Source organism: Saccopteryx bilineata, chromosome 1, assembly GCF_036850765.1.
Source record: "Saccopteryx bilineata isolate mSacBil1 chromosome 1, mSacBil1_pri_phased_curated, whole genome shotgun sequence".
In the NCBI taxonomy this organism is placed as follows: domain Eukaryota; kingdom Metazoa; phylum Chordata; class Mammalia; order Chiroptera; family Emballonuridae; genus Saccopteryx; species Saccopteryx bilineata.
The window spans coordinates 266,751,574-266,774,459 of NC_089490.1; the positions used below are offsets into that span (position 1 = coordinate 266,751,574).

A 22,886-nucleotide genomic window follows, 5' to 3' on the forward strand; every position below is an offset into this window, starting at 1 on the left:
CACACGTAGAAAGATTTTGCTTGTTAACACTCCTTTACAGTCATTCACTTTTGTGCACAAGGTTTACCAAATTGTGCTGAGAGTTTGGGTTTTGTGCATCTACTGTCCATTTAACATAAGTGACAGAGTAGTGTCAAGAGTGTATGCTGGCATCTTAAGGTACTAGAGTGAGCATGATAAAAGAGTTTGTGAATAAAACAGAAGGGTGCTAAATGAACTATAGAAAGAAAAAACTAAAGGCTGCCTGAGATCAGACTAAGAAACACAAACTAAAAGCGCTGAAGCAAGCAGAACAAAAAAGAGACTATAAGACAGAGATCAAGCCAAATGAATGTTTTAAGAAGAAAAGGAACCTCAGAATATATTTAAGATAAATAATTCGGCTCACAGAAAGTAAAACTGGAGATACAGTATATGCTAAGAGATGCCTACATGCAGGCCCTGGCCGGTTGGCTCAGCGGTAGAGCGTCGGCCTAGCGTGTGGAGGACCCGGGTTCGATTCCCGGCCAGGGCACACAGGAGAACCGCCCATTTGCTTCTCCACCCCTCTGCTGCGCTTTCCCTCTCTGTCTCTCTCTTCCCCTCCCGCAGCCAAGGCTCCATTGGAGCAAAGATGGCCCGGGCGCTGGGGATGGCTCTGTGGCCTCTGCCCCAGGCGCTAGAGTGGCTCTGGTCGCAACATGGTGATGCCCCGGAGGGGCAGAACATCGCCCCCTGGTGGGCAGAGCATCGCCCCTGGTGGGCGTGCCGGGTGGATCCCGGTAGGGCGCATGCGGGAGTCTGTCTGACTGTCTCTCCCTGTTTCCAGCTTCAGAAAAATGAAAAAAAAAAAAAAAAAAGAGATGCCTACATGCAAAGCATAGGAAAACACAGGCCAAGATGATACTCCATCAGGCACAATCTAAAATCTAGGTGAGCCTGAAGTACAAGTAAGAAAATAGAACCTGAGTTGGGGGCAGGGGCTGGGAAAAGAACTCAGGTAAGCCTTGTGGATGGGAGAGTTAGCATGACAATAATGGGAGGAGCCCTTAACATAACACATATAAGAAGTGTAAAGTAAAGGCAAAAGAAAGTTCAAGTATTTGAAAGAAATGTATTCAGAGCCACAAGATGACTGTAATGTAAATATAACATAAAACTATTGCACTTTCATCAATTAGAGTAAAGAAAGAGCTATTCTCATAAAAGAAAAGAAAACTACAAATAAGCCTTTGTATCTGAGGGGGAAATTAACTCCTATTCTCAGTAAGACCAGGAACAGAAAATCCATCCAGAATAACTATGTGGTGGCTGCTCTGAGGTATGTATGTCATTTCAAAAATGAACATAGCAAGTTTAACAGTACCTTTCAATGATAGCAGAGTCCGTTCTAGTGAACTTAGAACTGCAGCTTCATTACCAGAGGAAACTTGCTGAAGGAATGTGTCGGTGTGATGATTCCACAGAGAGCAGGCAAAGTTATATATTCCAGAAGCTAACTGCAAAGATATGTCAACAAAATTTTCACATTATAGATTTCAGAATCAATCAAACCTACATAGTAATACATTTTGGTTTTTAAATTGAGCACATATTTCCAATGAGACTTGAAATAGTTGAGTCATTTATCACAACATTCCAAACTTCTTAAGCCAAAATGCACTATAGTAAATACAGTTTATATACACACCCACACGCACCCTAAAATATTAGTATACTGACATAATACTGAACCTAAAACCTGCACTGCAGTCTCCACTGCAGTCTCATATTATCCATTTATACTTTTTATCTTCTCCTTATAGGTTGCAATACTCAGTTTTTAAAACACTGATTTATGGACTGTCACTGGGTCTAACATTAAGTCAATATACTAAGAAATACAAAGCAGTCCAATTTCTGTGTTCTGCCAGTTTTACCCACTGGGTTTTGAGCATTTAAAGCCAGGAATATACGAACCACATTGCCTGTCAGTCTGCTTTTCTAATGTGCACTGCTATTTAAAAACCCACTCTCACACTGAGATGCAGGTGCCTCTGCCTCCCAGGTCGAGGCAGAACCATCTCCCAGGGGTATCTTCAGTTTTTTCCACAAGGTCTAATACCAATCTAGCTGAGCCTACATGGCTATTTTATTTAAATAAATATCAAATGAAAATGCATATGACTAGTTATTATTAGCATACTTCAGAATATAATAATTACTCAAGACATAAGCATATTACTTCAACTACTAAAACATTGTAATTATAAGGTCAGATAGCAGAAACCAGTCAGAAATGCAATTCTGTAAATATAATAATATTTCTATGAAAAAATAAAACTCATTTTTATTATTTAAATTCTCTTACACATGCAGGGAAACAGCTTTGCCATGACCCCCTGGTGAGTGCACGTATCTCCCTAGTCCACACAGGCAAACACCTGAACCTCAGCTAATCTAAATTCTGGCAGAACATCTTGTGATCCTCCTGAAACACAAGAGATGAGAGGCATGTAAGGAACTGCTATACTATTTGTGGTTTACTTCCCTATCTCCTCTGTTAAGATGTCATGTAACAGTTTCTCCTTACTTCCTGGGTTCCATTAAGGTGTAAGACTTTCTTCCCCACCTGCTCAGATCAGAGCTGCAGAAAATAAAATCACTTAGTTACAACCTACAATTGGCTCCTCCAAATGGGCATCCCACAAACTGCACTAGAGTCATTCAGCCTACTGCTTTGCTCATTCTTTTTGGTAGGAAAACAAGGGCCTCCGAGAGTTGGTACAAATGGCTAACCTCTCTGTTCAAAATAATAATAAACTGTCGGAATCTAAAAATGGCTCCTATCTTCACCAACTCATCAGTAAGGGCTAGGCCTTGACCTTCCCTTGACAATAGGTAAAATAACTATATATTAAGTCATATTCCCAAACATACATACAACAGTTCAGACGTTATATCAAATTATTTAATCCCAATGTCTCATTACAGCCAAAATATAGTATTTATGATAATTATCTCAATCAACACAAGAGAATGACCAGCAGTACCATAAAGTTAACAGTCTAAAATTGACATCATCCCATGATATACTGTTATAACATAAAAGCAAATACTCAATCTAATTGGGAGGAATATAATCTGACAGTAAAGAAAAATAAGCTTTAGCTCAAGTAATTTGTAAACTTTACATATAGCTTCAATAATTGTTAGTATTTTTCTTAATAAGTCAAGTCCTTTCTAAGAATGAAGCTAAAATATATGTCTACAGTCAGAAAATCCATCTATCATTGCAAATTTTATTACACTTGCTGTGTAATAATTTTTGTTACAACATCCTATACTTTTTCCAAACATACAAATCATAAAAATATTTGTCAACAAGAATAAAGTGCAAGAATACAAATAGGACTCAGAAGCAGGGAAGGGTGCAAATTATACACAAGACCTAAAGTCCAATTTTAAACTATAATATAATTTCTTTTTGTGGCAAATATTTCAACGAATAAAACTGAAATATATACTCTTGACTATAATTTTTAGATGCACTTTGACTGTTTTATGTAGTAAATAAAATAAGGCCCAGGGGTTCTCTCCCTCTCGGGAGCATGCCCATGCGTCCCTTCCCCGCCTTCCACCCGCACAGGTATGCATCTCCAAAACCCCAGAGACGTACAACCAGGGGAGCAATAGACAGTGGCAGCTAGCCCTGGGCTAACCCCCTGAACTGTCTCCAAGGACCCTTTTCTTTGACGTCTCAGTGAGCCAAAGCAGCCCCGCCATCTCTCTCCTGAAGCTTCTTCTATCCCAAGTCCTTCCTTGTTTCACTGTCCCCAGCTTCAATAAACGTACTCTCAATATAAAAATAAATAAATAAAACTCAAAGGGTGACAAATACAAATTTTAAATACAAACAGAAAACCATTATACTCAGAACCAGTAGCTTATTCACAAAATGACAACCTGAATTATTTTATAGGCCTTCTTTATATCTCCTTCTTAAAACTACTTGTTTTACTAGTAACTTCTATATGTATAGAGTCTATTAAAATTGTTCAGAAGAATTGTCTGTATAGAAATTTCTTTATGTGAGGGTTACCTAAAGTCACCTAAAATCTTTTAAAAGGTACTTTCAGGATATAAGTATTTATGCAGATAATTATAACTCACATGATAAAAATAACAATATTAACAACAGAACAACAATATATTTATTATAATAATAGTAACACAATGCCGGACTGGTTGTGGCACAGCGGGTAGAGCATCAATCAGGGACGCTAAGGACCCAGCTTCAAAATCCCAAACTCACTGGCTTGAGCACAGGCTCGTGAGCTTGAGTACGGGATCATCAACATGACCCCATGATCGCTGGCTCAAGCCCAGAAGTCACTGGCTTAAGCCCAAGGTGGCTGGCTTGAGCAAGGGGTCACTGGAGCCCCCCAGTCAAGGCATGTGTGAGAAGCAATCAATGAATAGCTAAAGTGATACAACTATGAGTTGATGCTTATCATCTCTCTCCCTTCCTGTCTCTCTCTCAATAAATAAATATTAAATAATAATGATAGTACACATTTATTGAACCTTATTCTGCTCTAGACATTGCTCTCAATTTGTTTAACCATAACAATCTAAAAAGTAGATATTATTATTCCCATTATAAAAAGCTTACTGAAATATAAAGGTTAAATGACTTGCCCAAGAGCAATCAGCCTAACAAAAGAAAGAAATTAGGAAATGTGCTCATAACCAGCATTTTTATCTTTATGTTCTAATGCCTCTTAATATAGTAACTACCAATTAACTACATAGTAATTTAGTAAAAGAAATAACAGTTATTTGTATAAATAAGTTTTATTTAAATTTTCAATATCAAAATGTAAACTAATAGTAAGTAGATACTCTCCCAGACATTCAGAATAAATACAGTAAATTCTGTTCTCCAAAAATCATATTGTAATTCATCGATACAATTTTCTTTTTGTGACTACACAAAGGAAAATTTCCCCATGTGCTCACAGGCCAATACCGGTGTTAATATAGATGCAATGAATTGTTGAATCAGACTCTCATCTAAAAAGTTCTTCAGTAAATCTCACCTCTTTTGTGCACCCTTCAACAGAAAAAGGTGTCTTTTTGTTCTATTATTTGAATAGAGTATCTATGAAAGATACAGCTAATATAAACTGAGTGCATTCCACATGTATATAAAATATCATTATCATTACATGTCAGACTCAATAAAGAAAATAATGGTAATCATCCCCTAATTACTCTGTTAAAAGTTAAATTCGGATGGAGAAAGAGTTGACCAAATGGAATCTGGTACCAGTTTAAGAAGAAAAAGATTAAGGGAAACTCTGCCACTTTAAATCACAGTATATTTTGAAATCGTGTCAGAATTTATTTTAGAAGGTACTTTAAAATAATAGTAGCAAAAGGGCAAAACTACTTTAAACTGTTATGACTTCCTCAGGTACTTCTATTACCAGGAGACTATCCTCCTTAGAGAATTCTACCATTGCATATGCATGATGTAAATTATAGTATTCATACTAAATATAAATAAAATCTTCCCCACTCACTCTTAATACAAAGAACAAAATATTCCACAGAACATTTCTGAATACTGGATCAAGGTTCTTATTGCCACAGCATTCATATAAAAGAAAGTATTTGATCATGATGGAATCAAAGTCATTAAAATAAAATTGTATTTTGCTCCATAAAAATCATCCTCTTTTCCATTTATAATTTGATTCTAAAACGTGTATGAGAAAGTTCAATAATTCAGATAATCAAAAATTCTACTCCATTCTACCTTAAGCAACTACCACCTATGTTTAAAATTTTCATTCCTACTTCTTAAAAAAAAGTAACATTTACAGATATTAATGACAAAGTTAGATCTTTATTAATTCTTCCCTCTTTCTGGTCATAAAAAGTACCAGTATGAAAGTACTTTAAATTAGAAATATAGACATGAAACCACAAAGGTAGAATGGCAGACAGCAGGTACTGCTGACTGAATACATACAGCACCTGAAACAGAAATCAAGAAAAGGACAGCAGGAGCCCTGGTCCATGCTCTTTTCTCCCCTGTGCTCAGCTGCAACAGGGGAGTCTGGCAGGACACTCAGAGATCTCCCTCTCAGTTTAGGAAGGCTGTCCTGAGAATAGGGCTGGCTCTTAAAGGCACCAGAGGACAAAAGAAGAAAAAAAGAGAGAAACAGTAGCACAGAAAAAAACTTATTCCTAATTAATATTTTCCTTTGTTTTAGATTCCAGTTCTGGAGCTAAGCACTTGGTTAAGAACATTAGGAATTTATTAAAGCTCCATTTGAAGAGTCTTTTTAGCTAGTCTACAAAAAACTTCTACACAAATAGGGATGACTGAAGTGAAGAAGCAGCAATAAGAGCTATCCTGTCAGCCCAAAGTGAAGCTTGACCTGTGGTGGCACACTGGATAAAGCATTGACCTGGAATGCTGAGGCCGTTGGTTCGAGGCCCTGAGCCTGCCAGTCAAGGCACATATGGGAGAACTGATGCTTCCTGCTCTTTCCCCAACCATTTCTCTCTCTCTCTAAAATAAAAATCTTTCAGTCCAAAGTGAAAGGAGGGAGACAGGTAAAAAAAACGACAGGAATATGGGAAGAGACACTGCCAACTATACTATATTGCTTATAAAAATCAGGGGATATTTCAAAATGAATATGAAGCGATAAAATACCCCCTAATTTTTGTGAGCAGTAGATATACATAAGCCCTGTACAAGCATCTTTCTACTCCAAAAACACCAGCTGAAGTATGCTTATAGAAGACTCAGCTGGAAAAAAGAAAATAATGAAGGAAGTAGGAAGAATAAAAATATCCCCTCTATATCTTCTCAAAAATGTGAAGGGGTAAGGGAATATTCAGTGAGATGATATGAAAGAAGGTACTTAACAAAATTTTTTAGGTACTGATGCAGGAAAACACCAAGTACTGGTATTTTCTTTCTCTAAACCACAACAGTGCCACCCACTGCCTGCTGCAAGGATTTACCTGAGAAGTACACAGACTTGACCTCACAAATATCAAAAGGGAACCATTCCTTATAGGAAGTTCCATTTCTTTCAGAATTTCAAGTATTAAACTTTTTTCCCCTCAGCACCACCGCCTTCACAATTTTTTCCTAAAATAGCACTGAAAAACTTTAAAATCAAAGTCACATAATTTATCATTAATTGTGGGGTAATTAATATTACCCATCAAAGGTAGTTGTCAAAACCTGCTTAACCTGAATCTAATCAACAAGGTTTATGAACAGGTGTAGAAAGTACAACACTGCACAAGGCAACTGACCCGGTTTCTTGAACGAGTCAATGGCATAGAAAAAAAAAGATGGAAAGGAATACTTCTATATATTAAAAGATAGTTAAGAGAGACAACCAAATGTACCCACGTTGTTCATTTTTCTGGCTCAAACAAACTGGCTAAAAGTAGTCAATAATATTAAATCACTATTTTTGTTTTTCTTATGTGTGATAAAAGTGAAATGATTATACTAAAAATAAGTCTATCCTTTTACAGCTAAATACTGAAGTATTTAGTAATAAAATTTCATGTAATCTTTTAATTACTTTAAAATACCTTAGGAAAAAAAATACCTTAGAAGTAAGCAATAAAGCAAAAATAACAAAACTAACTGCTAAAGCTAAGTCATGGGTATACAGCAGTTTTCATAACAAATTTTTATTTATTTATTTATTTTTACAGAAACAGAGAGAGAGTCAGAGAGAGGGATAGATAGGGACAGATAGACAGGAACGGAAAGAGATGAGAAGCATCAATCATCAATTTTTCGTTGTGTCACCTTAGTTGTTCATTGATTGCTTTCTCATATGTGCCTTGACCGTGGGCCTTCAGCACACCGAAGAACCCCTTGCTCAAGCCAGAGACCTTGGGTCAAGATGGTGAGCTTTTTGCTCAAACCAGATGAGCCCGCGCGCAAGCTGGCAACCTCGGTGTCTTGAACCTGGGTTCTCCGCATCCCAGTCTGACACTATCCACTGCACCACCGCCTGATCAGGCTCATAACAAATTTTTAAAACACCTGTACATTTCTTAAGGTTATTTTACCAGTATTCAAATTTTATTAAGTATAAATTTATTTCCACTGAGCCATGATACTTATATATATCAAATCACCAAAATGGGTCAGGCAAGAGGCTTTGGTGGGTACAAGAGCTGTTGTAAGAAAAATTTCCAAAGTGCTAATGTCTCTAAACTATTTATTTACTTTCAATAAAGGACATTCCTAAAGACCTATAACATCTGTTAGATTGTTAGATACGTTTTTTGTTTTGGTTTTTTTGGTAAATCATAATATTCATTTTGTTCTCATATCTGCCATTGGTACAGCTCAGGGCCAGGAGGAGCACACTGTGACCCCTCTTCTAGATTCCAAAAGTCTTCTGGTCCTAACAACAGCCTGTCCTCAGCCCAGACAATGCTCTCATGTATCCAAAGTATCGATTCAACAAGAACGAAGAGGTTATACAACTATACATCCTAGACATCCAATACAGTGACTGGCAAAATATTTGTCAATAGATAGATGGATTAAAGAACAAAGCATACATTAACAGTGCTGTTTAAGAGCAACTTACAGAGATTTGTGTGATACAGTTTTGGAAATTTTATTCTCTTTTTTCCATGCCCATTTTCCTAGCATCCAGATAAGAGTCCGTCTGAACCACACAGAAAGGGATAAGCCATACTCAGAATCTCTTCTTCTGTTCAGTGAATAGTTTCTCCTCAATTTTTTTGATCAAACCAGTCACCTTGACTCTCTCCTATACTAAAGCTCCCACCAAAACGTTCTTTCCCTTATTTATTTTTTTTTATTTTATTTTGTATTTTTCTGAAGCTGGAAACGGGGAGGCAGTCAGACAGACTCCCGCATGCGCCCGACCGGGATCCACCCGGCACGCCCACCAGGGGGCGATGCTCTGCCCATCTGGGGCGTAGCTCTGTCACAACCTGAGCCACTCTAGCGCCTGGGGCAGAGGCCAAGGAGCCATCCCCAGCGCCCAGGCCATCTTTTTGCTCCAATGGAGCCTTGGCTGTGGGAGGGGAAGAGAGAGACAGAGAGGAAGGAGAGGGGAAGGGTTGGAGAAGCAGATGGGTGCCTCTCCTGTGTGCCCTGGCCGGGAATCGAACCCGGGACTTCCGCACGCCAGGCCGACGCTCTACCACTGAGCCAACCGGCCAGGGCTCTTTCCCCCATCTTAATATAAGCCTAGACACACACATGCACAAATCCCCTCAAAGGTTCATAGAGAAATGACCCTTCACAATATATTTGAGTCATCTTTAAATAATGTATTTTAAAAGCCAATATCAAATTTGGCAAAGCAAGGGACAGAGTTAGAATCAACCTGGTATTTAATGTCGCAATTAGAATCACCCAACAAAACTGAAAACAAGATCAATTTAGCCTATTTGATGATTTGCTTAAATGTATGCACATTTATCGTTAAAATAAATGTTACTACACTGTAATATCCGAAGGCTAGAGCTATACCATATAAGTGGTATCTTGGCATTCTCAAATTTAACATTCATAATTTCAACTATTTGGGAATATTCCCTAAGGTCCACGTCATGAAGTAAGCTTTACGTTTATAAGGAGTAAATATGCAAGTCTCTGCTATGAAGTTCAGTGACCTTTCACTATTCAACCTATCTCAAATTATGCTTCTGTTTCATTTCCTCAGAAAACATAGTAACTCATCAGCAAGAGTCTTCTGAAGTATTTTAACTTGTCTTCTCCTAGCCTCAGTTTTCTTTTATCCTAATTATACAAATACATATGCTATTTAGTGGGACTATTATTAATCATAAGCCCTTTAGTTTTTAAAGTTCAGCTAAGTTTTAGCCCAGGGGTCGGGAACCTATGATTCGCGAGCCAGATGTGGCTCTTTTGATGGCTGCATCTGGCTAGCAGACTAATATTTAATAAAAAAAATAATAGCATTAAAAATATAAAACATTCTCATGTATTACAATCTATTCATTCCTACCGCTCATGTTCATGGTTGCGGGTGGCTGTAGCCAATCATAGCTGTCCTCCAGGACAACACCAAATTTTTTTTTTTTTTTGTATTTTTTTTTCTGAAGCTGGAAACGGGGAGAGACAGTCAGACAGACTCCCGCATGTGCCCGACCGGGATCCACCCTGCACGCCCACCAGGGGGTGACGCTCTGCCCACCAGGGGGCGATGCTCTGCCCCTCCGGGGCGTCGCTCTGCCACGACCAGAGCCACTCTAGCGCCTGGGGCAGAGGCCAAGGAGCCATCCCCAGCGCCCGGGCCATCTTTGCTCCAATGGAGCCTTGGCTGCGGGAGGGGAAGAGAGAGACAGAGAGGAAGGAGGGGGGGTGGAGAAGCAAATGGGCGCTTCTCCTGTGTGCCCTGGCCAGGAATCGAACCCGGGTCCCCCGCACGCCAGGCCGACGCTCTACCGCTGAGCCAACCAGCCAGGGCAACACCAAATTTTTATTGGATAATGCCTAACGTACACAGGTCGTTGTATGGCTCTCATGGAATTACATTTTAAAATATGTGGCGTTCATGGCTCTCTCAGCCAAAAAGGTTCCCGACCTTGTTTTAGCCTTATGCTTAGCAACAACGTGATACAGTGTTTTATTTTCTTTCAAGGTAGATTTTAATAGTTTATAAATGACTTCTGAGGGTTTGTCTTCCAACTTTGCCCCTGAACATCCAAGAGACTACTACGGTGTCTTTCACTGCCCTCAGTACTGCACACATCTTTTGTACACAGTAAGCAATCAGCATCTGTTCAATTACTCTTAGGTGGAAGAATTTAAGATTAATATCTAGTTTCCAGTTTTAAAAGATTCTTAATAAAAACAAGTAACAAAAAAAATGTTCCTTTAGAGATTCATTCCGAAATATTTTTTGGATGAAATAACATATCAGGATCTGCTACAGCAAAAGGAAATGCAAACACGGCAACACCTTGGGAACTGTTCAATATGGGTGTAAGGGTTTGCTGTACTTTCTCTCAAGAGTATATTTAAAATTTTCTTAACTATTTAACTGTTTAAACAGTAGGCTCTTGAACAACGTGGGTTGAACTATGTGGGTCCACTTATACATGGATTATTTTTAATATACAGTCAGCCTTCTGTGTCCCTGGGTTTCACATTCTCATATCCAATCAATAGTAATACCACTTTCGATCAGTGAACCAATGATAACAATACTGTTTTTCAATCAGTGGTTGGGATTCTGTGGATGTGGAGAGCTGATGGTATGCATTGTTTTACACCATTTAATATAAGGGACATCCATGGATTTGGATACCCATGGGGGTCCTAGAACCAATCTCCCTTGGATACCAAGGGGCAATTTTAGTTAAGATTTTAGGAAGTCAAAAATTATGCACAGCATGGCCAGTGGTGGCACAGTGTACAGAGTGCTGACCTGGAACACTGAGATCACTGGTTTAAAACCCTGGGCTTGCTCAGTTAAGGCATATATGACAAGCAACAAAAACAGCTAGAGTGAAGCAACTACTTCTCCTCACCTCCCCCTCCTCTCTCTGTAAAATCAATGAAATCTTTAAAAAAAAATTATGCATAGATATTGGACTCCACAAGAGTCAGCACTCCTAACAGCCACACTGTTACAATATTCAAGGGTAAAGTGTGTATCAAATTTGCATAGCACCTGACCAGGCAGTGGCGCAGTGGATAGAGCATCGGACTGGGATGCGGAACACCCAGGTTCAAGACCCCAGGGTCACCAGCTTGAACGTGGGCTCATCTGGTTTGAGCAAAAATTCACCAGCTTGGACCCAAGGTCGCTGGCTCAAGTAAGGGGTTACTCGGTCTGCTGAAGGCCCGCGGTCAAGGCACATATGAAAAAGCAATCAATGAACAACTAAGGTGTCACAATGCGCAACAAAAAACTAATGATTGATGCTTCTCATCTCTCCGTTCCTGTCTGTCTGTCCCTGTCTATCCCTCACTCTCTCTCTCTGTCTCTGTAAAAAAATAAAATAAAATAAAAATTTTAAAAAATTTGCACAGCAAAGAATCTAATATGATCATTAGATCAAGACCTTAGGGAGAGAGAAGATGGCAGCGGAGTAGGCGGATGCTCAGACGCCCAGCTCTCAACACCAAACTGGAATACAAATCAATTTAGAAAAAATCAGCATGAAAAACCAACACTGAACTGCAAGAACAGCTCTCAAAAACCAAGGAGCAAAGAGGAAGCCACAATAATCCTGGTAAGGAGTGCCTGAATCTCCTCTGCTTACAGGAACGGAAGGAGGGGGGTGAGGCTGAGAGCCCAGAGAGGATTTCACAGAGGAAAAAGAGCAGAAACTACTGCTCACAGCCACTTACCTGGCGACCAGGGAGCAAGGTGGGTTGAAAAGACCAGCTTATCTCCCAAGTGGAAAAGACAGGGACAGGGACAGGGATAGACTGTGAGGGGCTAAGGTATGCAAGAAACGAAATACAAAAGCTGACTCATCTGTGCTGGAGGCGGCCATAGCTGGGGGAGGGACTGAACCTTTCACAAAACAGAGCTGAAGTGCTTCCGGATCAGAGATCTCCGGACATCTATCCAGCTCCAATCAGCACAACAAGACACAGCTGAAAACAAGAAGTGGGGAGGAGGGGCAGTAACTCAGGTCTCCATGGAGAGCTGAGATACACCTCCCCCTACTGAAGCTGAGAAAAAACCCTGCCCCCAGTGAGATTAGTTGGTGGAAGAGACCTTCAGCGTCTCAGGTTACACCCACAGCATTCCTGGATACAGTTTCAAGGAAGCCCCCTGCTGAGATCAGTTAACAAGACTATCACCTGTTAAGAAAACAAACAAATCAAGACTTCAAAGCTGCCCAAATCCGAAAGTGGATTACAAATAATAGCTGATACCAACCCACGAAGACCTAAAAATAACACAAGTGAAAACTGGAGGCAGACAACACCAAGCCTAGACTCAACCAACTCTACAAATAAAAATAAATAAATAAATAAATAAAAAAGAAGATGAGAAGACAAAGGAGTGCAATCCAAATGAAACCACAAGAGACACCTTCGAGAGATGAACTGAGTGATATGGAAATAATCAAACTTCCAGATGCGGAGTTCAAAATAATGATTGTAAGGATGCTTAGGGATCTTAGAACAACAATGGAGGGGCAGTTTGAAAACCTAAATAAAGAAATAGCAAGTATAAAAAAGAATCAGTTGGAGACGACAAATACAATATCAGAAATAAAGACCACAATGGAAGGAATTAAAAACAGGATAGATAGAGCAGAGGATCGAATCAGCGAGTTAGAAGACAACTGGAATGAAAGCAGAGAAGAAAAGAGAAAAAAGACTCAAAAAGTCAGAGGAAACTCTTAGAGAGCTCTGTGACAACATGAAGAGAAATAACATCCGCATCATAGGGGTTCCTGAAGAAGAAGAAAAAGAACAAGGGATAGAGACTTTGTTCAATCATATCATAGCTGAAAACTTCCCTAAATTAATGCAAGAGAAACTCTCACAAATCCAAGAAGCACAGAGGACTCCATTAAAAAGAAACCCAAAGAAACCTACACCAAGACACATCATAATTAAAATACCAAAGCTAAGCGATAAAGAGAAAATATTAAAAGCTGCAAGAGAAAAAAAAGTTATCACCTACAAAGGAGCCCCCCATAAGGATGACATCTGACTTCTCAACAGAAACACTTGAGGCCAGAAGGGAATGGCAAGAAATATTCAAAGTAATGCAGAACAAGAAACTACAACCAAGACTACTTTATCCAGCAAGGCTATCATTTAAAATTGAAGGAGAAATAAAAAGCTTCCCAGACAAAAAACAACTCAAGGAATTCATTACAACCAAACCAATGCTGCAGGAAATATTAAGGGGCCTGGTGTAAACAGATAAAGTGGGAAAAGAATACAGAAAAAAAAAAAAAAAAGGAATACACCTTTAAAGAAGAAAATGGCAATAAACAACTACATATCAATAATAACCTTAAATGTAAATGGATTAAATGATCCAATCAAAAGACATAGGGTAGCTGCGTGGATAAGAAAACAGGACCCATACATATGTTGTCTACAAGAAACACATCTTGGAACAAAAGACACACACAGATTGAAGGTAAAAGGATGGAAAAAAACGTTTCATGCAAACGGAAATGAAAAAAAAGCTGGGGTAGCAATACTTATATCAGACAAATTGGACTTTAAAACAAAGGATATAGTAAGAGATAAAGAAGGCCACTACATAATGATAAAGGGAGTAATCCAACAGGAAGATATAACTATTATAAATATCTATGCACCTAATATAGGAGCACCCAAATATATAAAACAGACTTTGATGGATTTAAAGGGCGAGATCAACAGCAATACTATAATAGTAGGGGATTTCAATACCCCACTAACATCACTAGATAGATCCTCAAGAAAGAAAATTAACAAAGAAACAGCAGACTTATTGGAAACACTAGATCAACTTGATTTAATAGATATCTTCAGAACCTTTCATCCTAAAGCAGCAGAATATACATTCTTTTCAAGTGCTCATGGTACATTCTCTAGGATAGACCACATGTTAGGGCACAAAAGTGCTCTCAACAAATTTAAGAAGACTGAAATCATATCAAGCACTTTCTCCGATCACAACGGCATGAAACTAGAAATGAATCACAGCAGAAAAGCTCAAAAATTCTCAAACACATGGAAACTAAATAGCAGGGTGTTAAATAATGAATGGATTAAGAATGAGATCAAAGAAGAAATAAAGAAATTCCTAGAAACGAATGACAATGAGCATACAACAACTCAAAATTTATGGGACACAGCGAAAGCAGTGCTGAGAGGGAAGTTCATAGCACTACAGGCACACTTTCAGAAACTAGAAAAAGCTCAAATAAACAACTTAACCCTGCATCTAAAAGAATTAGAAAAAGAACAGCAAGTAAAGCCCAAATGTAGTAGAAGGAAGGAAATAATAAAGATCAGAGCAGAAATAAATGACATAGAGGCTAAAGAAACAATACAGAGGATCAATGAAACTAGGAGCTGGTTCTTTGAAAAGGTAAACAAGATTGATGAACCTTTAAGTAGACTCACCAAGAAAAAGAGAGAGAGGACTCAAATAAATAAAATTAGAAATGAGAGAGGAGAAATAACAACTGACACAACAGAAATACAAAATATTGTAAGAAAATACTATGAAGAACTGTATGCCAAAAAACTAGACAACCTAGATGAAATGGACAAATTCCTTGAAACATACAATCTTCCAAAAATCAATCTGGAAGAATCAGAAAACTTAAACAGACCGATTACACCAAAGGAGATCGAAACAGTTATCAAAAAACTCCCAACAAAGAAAAGTCCGGGGCCCTACGGCTTCACAACGGAATTCTACCAAATATTCAAAGAAGAACTAACTCCTATCCTTCTCAAACTATTTCAAAAAATTCAAGAGGAAGGAAGACTTCCAAACTCCTTTTATGAGGCGAGCATAATTCTGATTCCAAAACCAGGCAAAGACAACACAAAGAAAGAAAATTATAGGCCAATATCTCTGATGAATATAGATGCTAAAATCCTCAACAAAATATTAGCAAACCGGATCCAACAATATATGGAAAAAATCATACACCATGATCAAGTGGGATTTATTCTGGGGAGGCAAGGCTGGTACAATATTCGTAAATCAATCAATGTGATTCATCACATAAACAAAAAGAAGGAGAAAAAACCATATGATAATTTCAATAGATGCAGAAAAAGCATTTGATAAAATCCAGCACCCATTCATGATCAAAACTCTCAGCAAAGTGGGAATACAGGGAACATACCTCAACATGATAAAAACCATCTATGAGAAACCCACAGCCAACATCATACTCAATGGGAAAAAATTAAAAGCAATACCCTTAAGATCAGGAACAAGGCAGGGGTGCCCCCTTTCACCACTCTTACTTAACATAGTCCTGGAAGTCCTAGCCACAGCAATCAGACAAGAAGAAGAAATAAAAGGCATTCAAGTTGGAAAAGAAGAAGTAAAACTATCATTATTTGCAGATGATATGATATTGTATATAGAAAACCCTAAAGTCTCAGTCAAAAAACTACTGAACCTGATAAATAAATTCAGCAAAGTGGCAGGATATAAAATCAATACTCAGAAATCAGAAGCATTTTTATACACCAACAATGAACAGTCAGAAAGAGAAATTAAGGAAACAATCCCCTTCACAATTACAACCAAAAAAATAAAGTACATAGGAGTAAACTTAACCAAGGAGACTAAAGACTTGTACTCGGAAAATTACAAAACATTGATAAAAGAAATCAAGGAAGATACAAACAAGTGGAAGCATATACCGTGCTCATGGTTAGGAAGAATAAACATCATTAAAATGTCTATATTACCCAAAGCAATTTATAAATTCAATGCAATACCAATTAAAATACCAATGACATACTTCAAAGATATAGAACACATATTCCAAAAATTTATATGGAACCAAAAAAGGACACGAATAGCCTCAGCAATCTTAAAAAAGAAGAATAAAGTGGGAGGTATCACACTTCCTGATATCAAGTTATACTACAAGGCCATTGTACTCAAAACAGCCTGGTACTGGCATAAGAACAGGCATATAGATCAATGGAACAGAACAGAGAACCCAGAAATAAACCCACAGTTCTATGGACAACTGATATTTGACAAAGGAGGTAAGGAAATACAATGGAGTAAAGACAGCCTCTTTAACAAATGGTGTTGGGAAAATTGGACAGCTACCTGCAAAAAAATGAAACTAGATCACCAGCTTACACCACTCACAAAAATAAACTCAAAATGGATAAAAGACTTAAATGTAGGCCGTGAAACCATAAGCATCTTAGAAGAAAACATAGGCAGTAAGCTCTCTGACATCTCTCAGAGCAATATATTTGCTGATTTATCTCCACGGGGAAGTGAAATAAAAGACAGGATAAACAAATGGGACTATATCAAACTAAAAAGCTTTTGCACAGCTAAAGACAACAAGAACAGAATAAAAAGACAAACTACACAATGGGAGAACATATTTGACAATACGTCTGATAAGGGGTTAATAACCAAAATTTATAAAGAACTTGTAAAACTCAACACCAGGAAGACAAACAACCCAATCCAAAAATGGGCAAAAGAGATGAATAGACACTTCTCCAAAGAGGACATACAGATGGCCAATAGGCATATGAAAAAATGCTCAACATCACTAATCATTAGAGAAATGCAAATTAAAACCACAATGAGATATCACCTTACACCAGTCAGAATGGCGCTTATCAACAAAACAACACAGAATAAGTGCTGGCGAGGATGTGGAGAAAAGGGAACCCTCCTGCACTGCTGGTGGGAATGCAGACTGGTGCAGCCACTGTGGAAAACAGTATGGAGATTCCTCAAAAAACTGAAAATCGAACTGCCTTTTGACCCAGCTATCCCACTTTTAGGAATATACCCCAAGGACACCATAGAACGGCTCGAAAAGGAGAAATGCACACGCATGTTTGTGGCAGCATTGTTCACAATAGCGAAGATCTGGAAACAGCCCAAGTGTCCGTCAGAGGACGAGTGGATTAAGAAACTTTGGTACATATATACTATGGAATACTACTCAGCCATAAGAAATGATGACATCGGATCATTTACAATAACATGGATGGACCTTGATAACATTATACGGAGTGAAATAAGTAAATCAAAAAAAAAAAAACTGAGATGAATCCATACATAGAAGGGACATAAAAATAGACTCAGAGACATGAACAAGAATGTGATGGCAACAGGGGCGGGGGGTTGGGGGAAGGGGGGTGGGGTGAAGAAGGAGAGAGGGGTTAGGGGAGGGGAGGGGCACAAAGAAAACCAGATAGAAGGTGACAGAAGACAATTTAACTTTGCGGGAGGGGTATACAGCACAATCAAATGTCAAAATAATCTAGAGATATTTTCTCTCAACATATGTACCCTGATTTATCAATGTCACTACATTAAATTTAATAAAAAAAAAAAAAAAAGACCTTAGGGCCCTGGCCAGCTAGTTCAGTGGTAGAGCATCAGCCTGGTGTGTGGATGTCCTGGGTTCATTCCAGATCAAGGCACATAGGAAAAGCACGCATCTGCTTCTCCATCCTTCTTCCTCTTGCCTCCTTCTCGCTTCTCCTCCTGCAGTCATGGCTTGATTGGAGGCAAGGTGGCCCTGGGCACTAAGGATGGCTCCATGGCCTCACCTAAGGTTCAAAGAAGAGCTTGGGTGCTGAACAACAGAGCAACGCCCCAGATGGGCAGAGCACTGCCCCTAGTGGGAATGCAGAGTGGATCCCAGTCAGGGAGCCTGTGGGAGTCTGTTCCTCTGCCTCTCCTCCTCTCATTGAATAAAAAAAAATTACCTCAGCTCTATGCCAAGCAGATGCAAAGCAAGAAAGAAGAAAACTAAATGTACAAAGAAACTGGCTTCTAGGGGGAGAAAAAATTAAAAATACAAACACCTATATTAAAATTATGCTATAAGATTTTCATCTCAAAACTAATGGTGCTTATATAGATTAATCTAGAATAATAAAGATTAAAAATTCATACAGTCACGCAACTTTAGACCTGAATGGAAATTTTAAAGAATCATAAAGTGTAAGTGCCTTGCTCAAAATCTCAAAGCTGCTCAGTACAAAGAAACATCCCTGCTAGAAAAACAGATCTCACAAGTGATGACCCGTGTCTCTAAAAACTAGTGGAAAGTACTGCTATCAAAAGATGTTTTCACCTTTTTGAGGTTTGGATTACTTCACCACAGCACAGACCTCTGTGGGTTATGCATCATGTCTCTGAGATATTACTATTCAGTTAAAACATTTATAATTATGTTAGAATTACTATCTATATTTTAAATTTCCCTGCTTTCACAGACCTTGGATTTTGATTTTGACTGTACTTAATGTTGACTATTTTATATTCAGGTTAGTACAAAAAGTATACTATTTTATAGAAAATTAATTCCTTTTTGTGTCAAATCAAGCACAATTCTGTTAGGGCAAAACAATTTTTTCTCAACTGTTGATTTTGTAATTTGTCACTCCTGAAAAGAAAGAACTTAATTTATTTTAGTGTGGAAGGAAAATAGGATATAAAATGTTGGGACACATTGAACGGCAGGTAGCAGTTTTAAGTGCACGCTGCACTACTTCGCCATAGCAACTACCTCAACCATGAGCTTACTTTTTGTACTGTCAGAAACTAATTTAGAAAATGAAGATCATTTTGGAATTACAGTAATGATTTCCCTGTATTTCAGATTACCAAAATAATAGGGAACACTTTATTGACTAGTAAAATTGCTTTTTATGATGTCTTCCCACACACACTACCTTCAATTAAACTGTGCATCTAGCACCCTAACTCCATCAGACAAGACTGCCCTAGTCTCGACACTATGTTCCATGTTTCCAGATTCAGCTACTCCATTCCAAAATGAAAGGTACTGAGCTGAATTCTTTTGCAGGTATCCTGAGTTTGTATATTCTCCCAAAACTCCTATTTTTTTGAAGTTTTACACTATATTACACTTTGAAATCTAGCAGGTAACTAAGAACAAGTCTTCTATTTTTATTCACTTAGCAGTGACAGAGAACCACTACTTAGGTGCATTCTTCTGAGCTTGACAGTAGGCCTATAATAATAAAAGCTATAGTTCTCCCTCATAGACCTCAGAAAGGTAAGTAAACAATTGTAATTCAGCACAATGTAATAAATACTGAGCTGGAACTAAATATAATATGTTGAGTAGACCAACATTTTATTCTATATGGAGAGAAAACAGCCTCACACTGTAAGAAAATACAGAATGATAGCTGAAGTGATCAAGAAGCTAACTCAAACAAGCTAACCAGAATAAACTTGTAGAGACTGCCTAAGCTAAACATAAATTATACCTGAAAACCAAGTCAATGCATTAGGAGTATACAACTAAGAAAGCCAAACTAAGAATTAAAACTTTTATAAAAGGGTAATAAAGAATAACAACTGTAACACAGAATTTTCTAGATATTTGACTTTTATATGAAAAACTTCCAATATGAAAACAAATGGACAAATGCAGCTGTGAGAATTAAACAGAGGTTGGAGTGATGTAATTTGATGGAAGAAGGGGACACAAGCCAAGGAAAGCATGTGGTCTCTAGAAGCTAGAAAGGCAAGGTAACAGATTCTTTCCTTAGAGCCACCAGAAGGAACACAGCCATTGTGACAGCTTAATTTCAGGACTTCTGACTTCATAACTTAATAAATCTAATGAAGTTGATGACTGTCAGAGAGAACTTAGAAAACTGAAATTTGAATCCATTATTTTTGTATGAAGGTGTACTAGAGTGCTTAAAGAAGAAGACTTTTTAATGGCTTGTCAACAAATATATAAAGAACTGACTGCAAAGAAAAGACATAAAAATGAATTAACCCAGCAGATAATGAACCAGAGATAACCAAAATTCTTCTGAATTACACAAAGGAAAAGGTTAATACTGAAAAGCAAAAGGTATTGTCAAGAATAATTTCTTACAAAAATAATTTGTCAGTATTCCATATATATTTGAAACATCAAGGACTTACATATTTTAATAACAATGAAATCACAGGATTAAAGATGTACTTCAAGGGGGGAAAAAAGGAAATGGAAGGGATAAAGGTGAGAAAAATCAACAAGAAATTCATAGAAAGACTTGGGAGGATAAACCGTCTGTTTCTTTAGTCCTAGTTAGGTATCAAGCAAAAGAAGAATTTTTTTTTATTTTTAGGTGACAAGAGGGGAGACAGTGAGACTGATTCCTGCATGAGCCCCAACTGGAATCCACCCAACAACCCCATCTGGGTCCAATGCTCAAGTACCAAGCTATCTTTAGCACCTGAGGCTGATGCCCTCCAACAGAGCTATCCTCAGCATCCAGGGCCACACCTGAACCAATTAAGCCACTGGCTGTGGGAAGGGAAAAGGGAGAGGAGGTGGAGAGGGAGAGGGAGAGAAGCAGATGATTGCTCCTCATGTGTGCCCTGACCAGGAATCAAACCTGGGATGTCCATATGCTAAGCCAACTACTCTACCCACTGAGCCAATGACCAGGGCCCAAACGTGACAAGAATTCAAAAATCAACCTTTAACAAAAAAAACCTCCTCTTATATTCAATCTCCAGTAAACACAAGATTGACTATTTAAATCCACTAGGTTAAAAATAAACAGGACATAATGTGATTCTGGCTTAAACCTAGTATACGTAAGAACCACCTGGGAGCCAAATGCAGATTCCCAAGTGCTATTCTCAAAATAAGGATTCCAAAGAAAAGCAAGAACATTTTAAGACTGACCAGTTTTACATGGTGCAGTACAAAATGGTAAGTTGAACAATAGGAAAATCGCTGTTTTGATAGGTCAAGACAGTCAAATACAAAAGTGCTAAAGCAATTGAATGGAGAAAGTTTTTCAATAAATGGTACTACGACATCCAATAGAAGATCACTGCCCCCAGTCATGTCAGACACCTTCCTACATCTGCCTTACATTCACCCATTACCCAGGCATGTTACTTTTAACTTCCTAAATTTCAACTCTATACCCTCTTAAATGTTCCCTCTACCACTGCTTCAGGTAAGAGATTTACCATCTCATCTCAAAGATTCAACAGCCTCAAACCAGTCTCTATGACTTCAGACCGTTCTCCACCAACTAATCCCCCACACTGGCAGTAAAGTTCTTATGTTTAGATCACTATCTAGCTTAAATCTTTCAAGTATTATCTATTATTCTGAACTTTTTGAAGTCAATTAGAAAGAATTCACAATCTTTCAATGAAATATTTAGGTAAAATTATAAAAGTTTTTATATAGGTAGTGCAATTTTCATAATCAAATCTGTTTAATCACTTACATCATAAAACAGTTTTCTATCAGCAGCCAGACGTTTAGAAGCCAGAGTTTTGGTAACATGATAGAAGGTAAGTAATGCTCTGTGCTGTCGAAGATCATCTTGGACTTTCACAGATTCTATAAGAGTAGGAATCAGCTCAGGCCACTGTCGGGGACAGTCCAGTCGAGCAACTTTTGCAATTAGCACTGCAATCTGAGTTGCAATCTGGAGGGAAAAAAATTAATGGATAATGATGCATTCATAGTTGAAAACTACCGTTTTGATGAATTATACATTTGACCAAAATGAATAAAATTTTCACAAAACAACTGCTTAAGATAGTGGTTCTCAAAGTGCAGTCTATGGACCTCAAGGAAGGAGGGGCCTTAAATCCTTTCAGGGTATGTGAGGTCCTCCCCTTCTCAATACTGTATCTTCTTCATATAACTCCTACCAAAGTAATATATTGCAAAAGAGTAAATGAAGAAGCAGATATGAAAATGTAGACACTTTCTTTTAAATAACCAGACAGTAAAGAGATATGGAAAAATGCAAAACATGCCTGACCAGGCGGTGGTGCAGTGGATAGAGAGTCGAACTGGAATGCTAATGATCTAGGTTCAAAACCCCGAGGTCACCATGGCTTGAGCATGGGATCATAGACATGATCCCAAAGTTGCTGTCTTGAACCCAAGGTCGCTAGCTTGAGTAAGGAGTCATTGGCTCAGATGGAGCCCTCCCTACCCCCAGCCCCCGTCAGGGTACATATGAACAACTAAAGTGCCACAACTATGAGTTGATGCTTCTCATCTCTCTCCCTTCCTGTCTGTCTGTTCCTATCTTTCTCTCTCTAAAAAATAAAAAGCAGAACAATGCAGCTCTCATTTAATTATCTATTGTTTTGAGAAACAGCTATTGCTCACTTTTAAAAATTCAATTT

At 38.2% G+C, this 22,886-nt stretch overlaps 1 protein-coding gene and 1 non-coding gene across 2 annotated transcripts in view; one reads left to right on the forward strand and one right to left on the reverse strand.

The window, feature by feature from the left end:
* Nucleotides 1–22,886, reverse strand: part of IPO11 (importin 11) — a 241,840-nt gene that overhangs the window by 174,075 nt on the left and 44,879 nt on the right. The window contains exons 5-6 of the mRNA XM_066242532.1: nt 21,968–22,171; nt 1,346–1,478 (exon numbers count right to left, since the gene is read on the reverse strand). Coding sequence (XP_066098629.1) covers nt 1,346–1,478; nt 21,968–22,171 — 337 coding nt within the window. The remainder of the gene's footprint in view (nt 1–1,345; nt 1,479–21,967; nt 22,172–22,886) is intronic.
* Nucleotides 6,034–6,171, forward strand: LOC136321306 (small Cajal body-specific RNA 11). Its single transcript, XR_010728570.1, has one exon. It is a non-coding gene; the product is annotated as a small Cajal body-specific RNA 11 (non-coding RNA).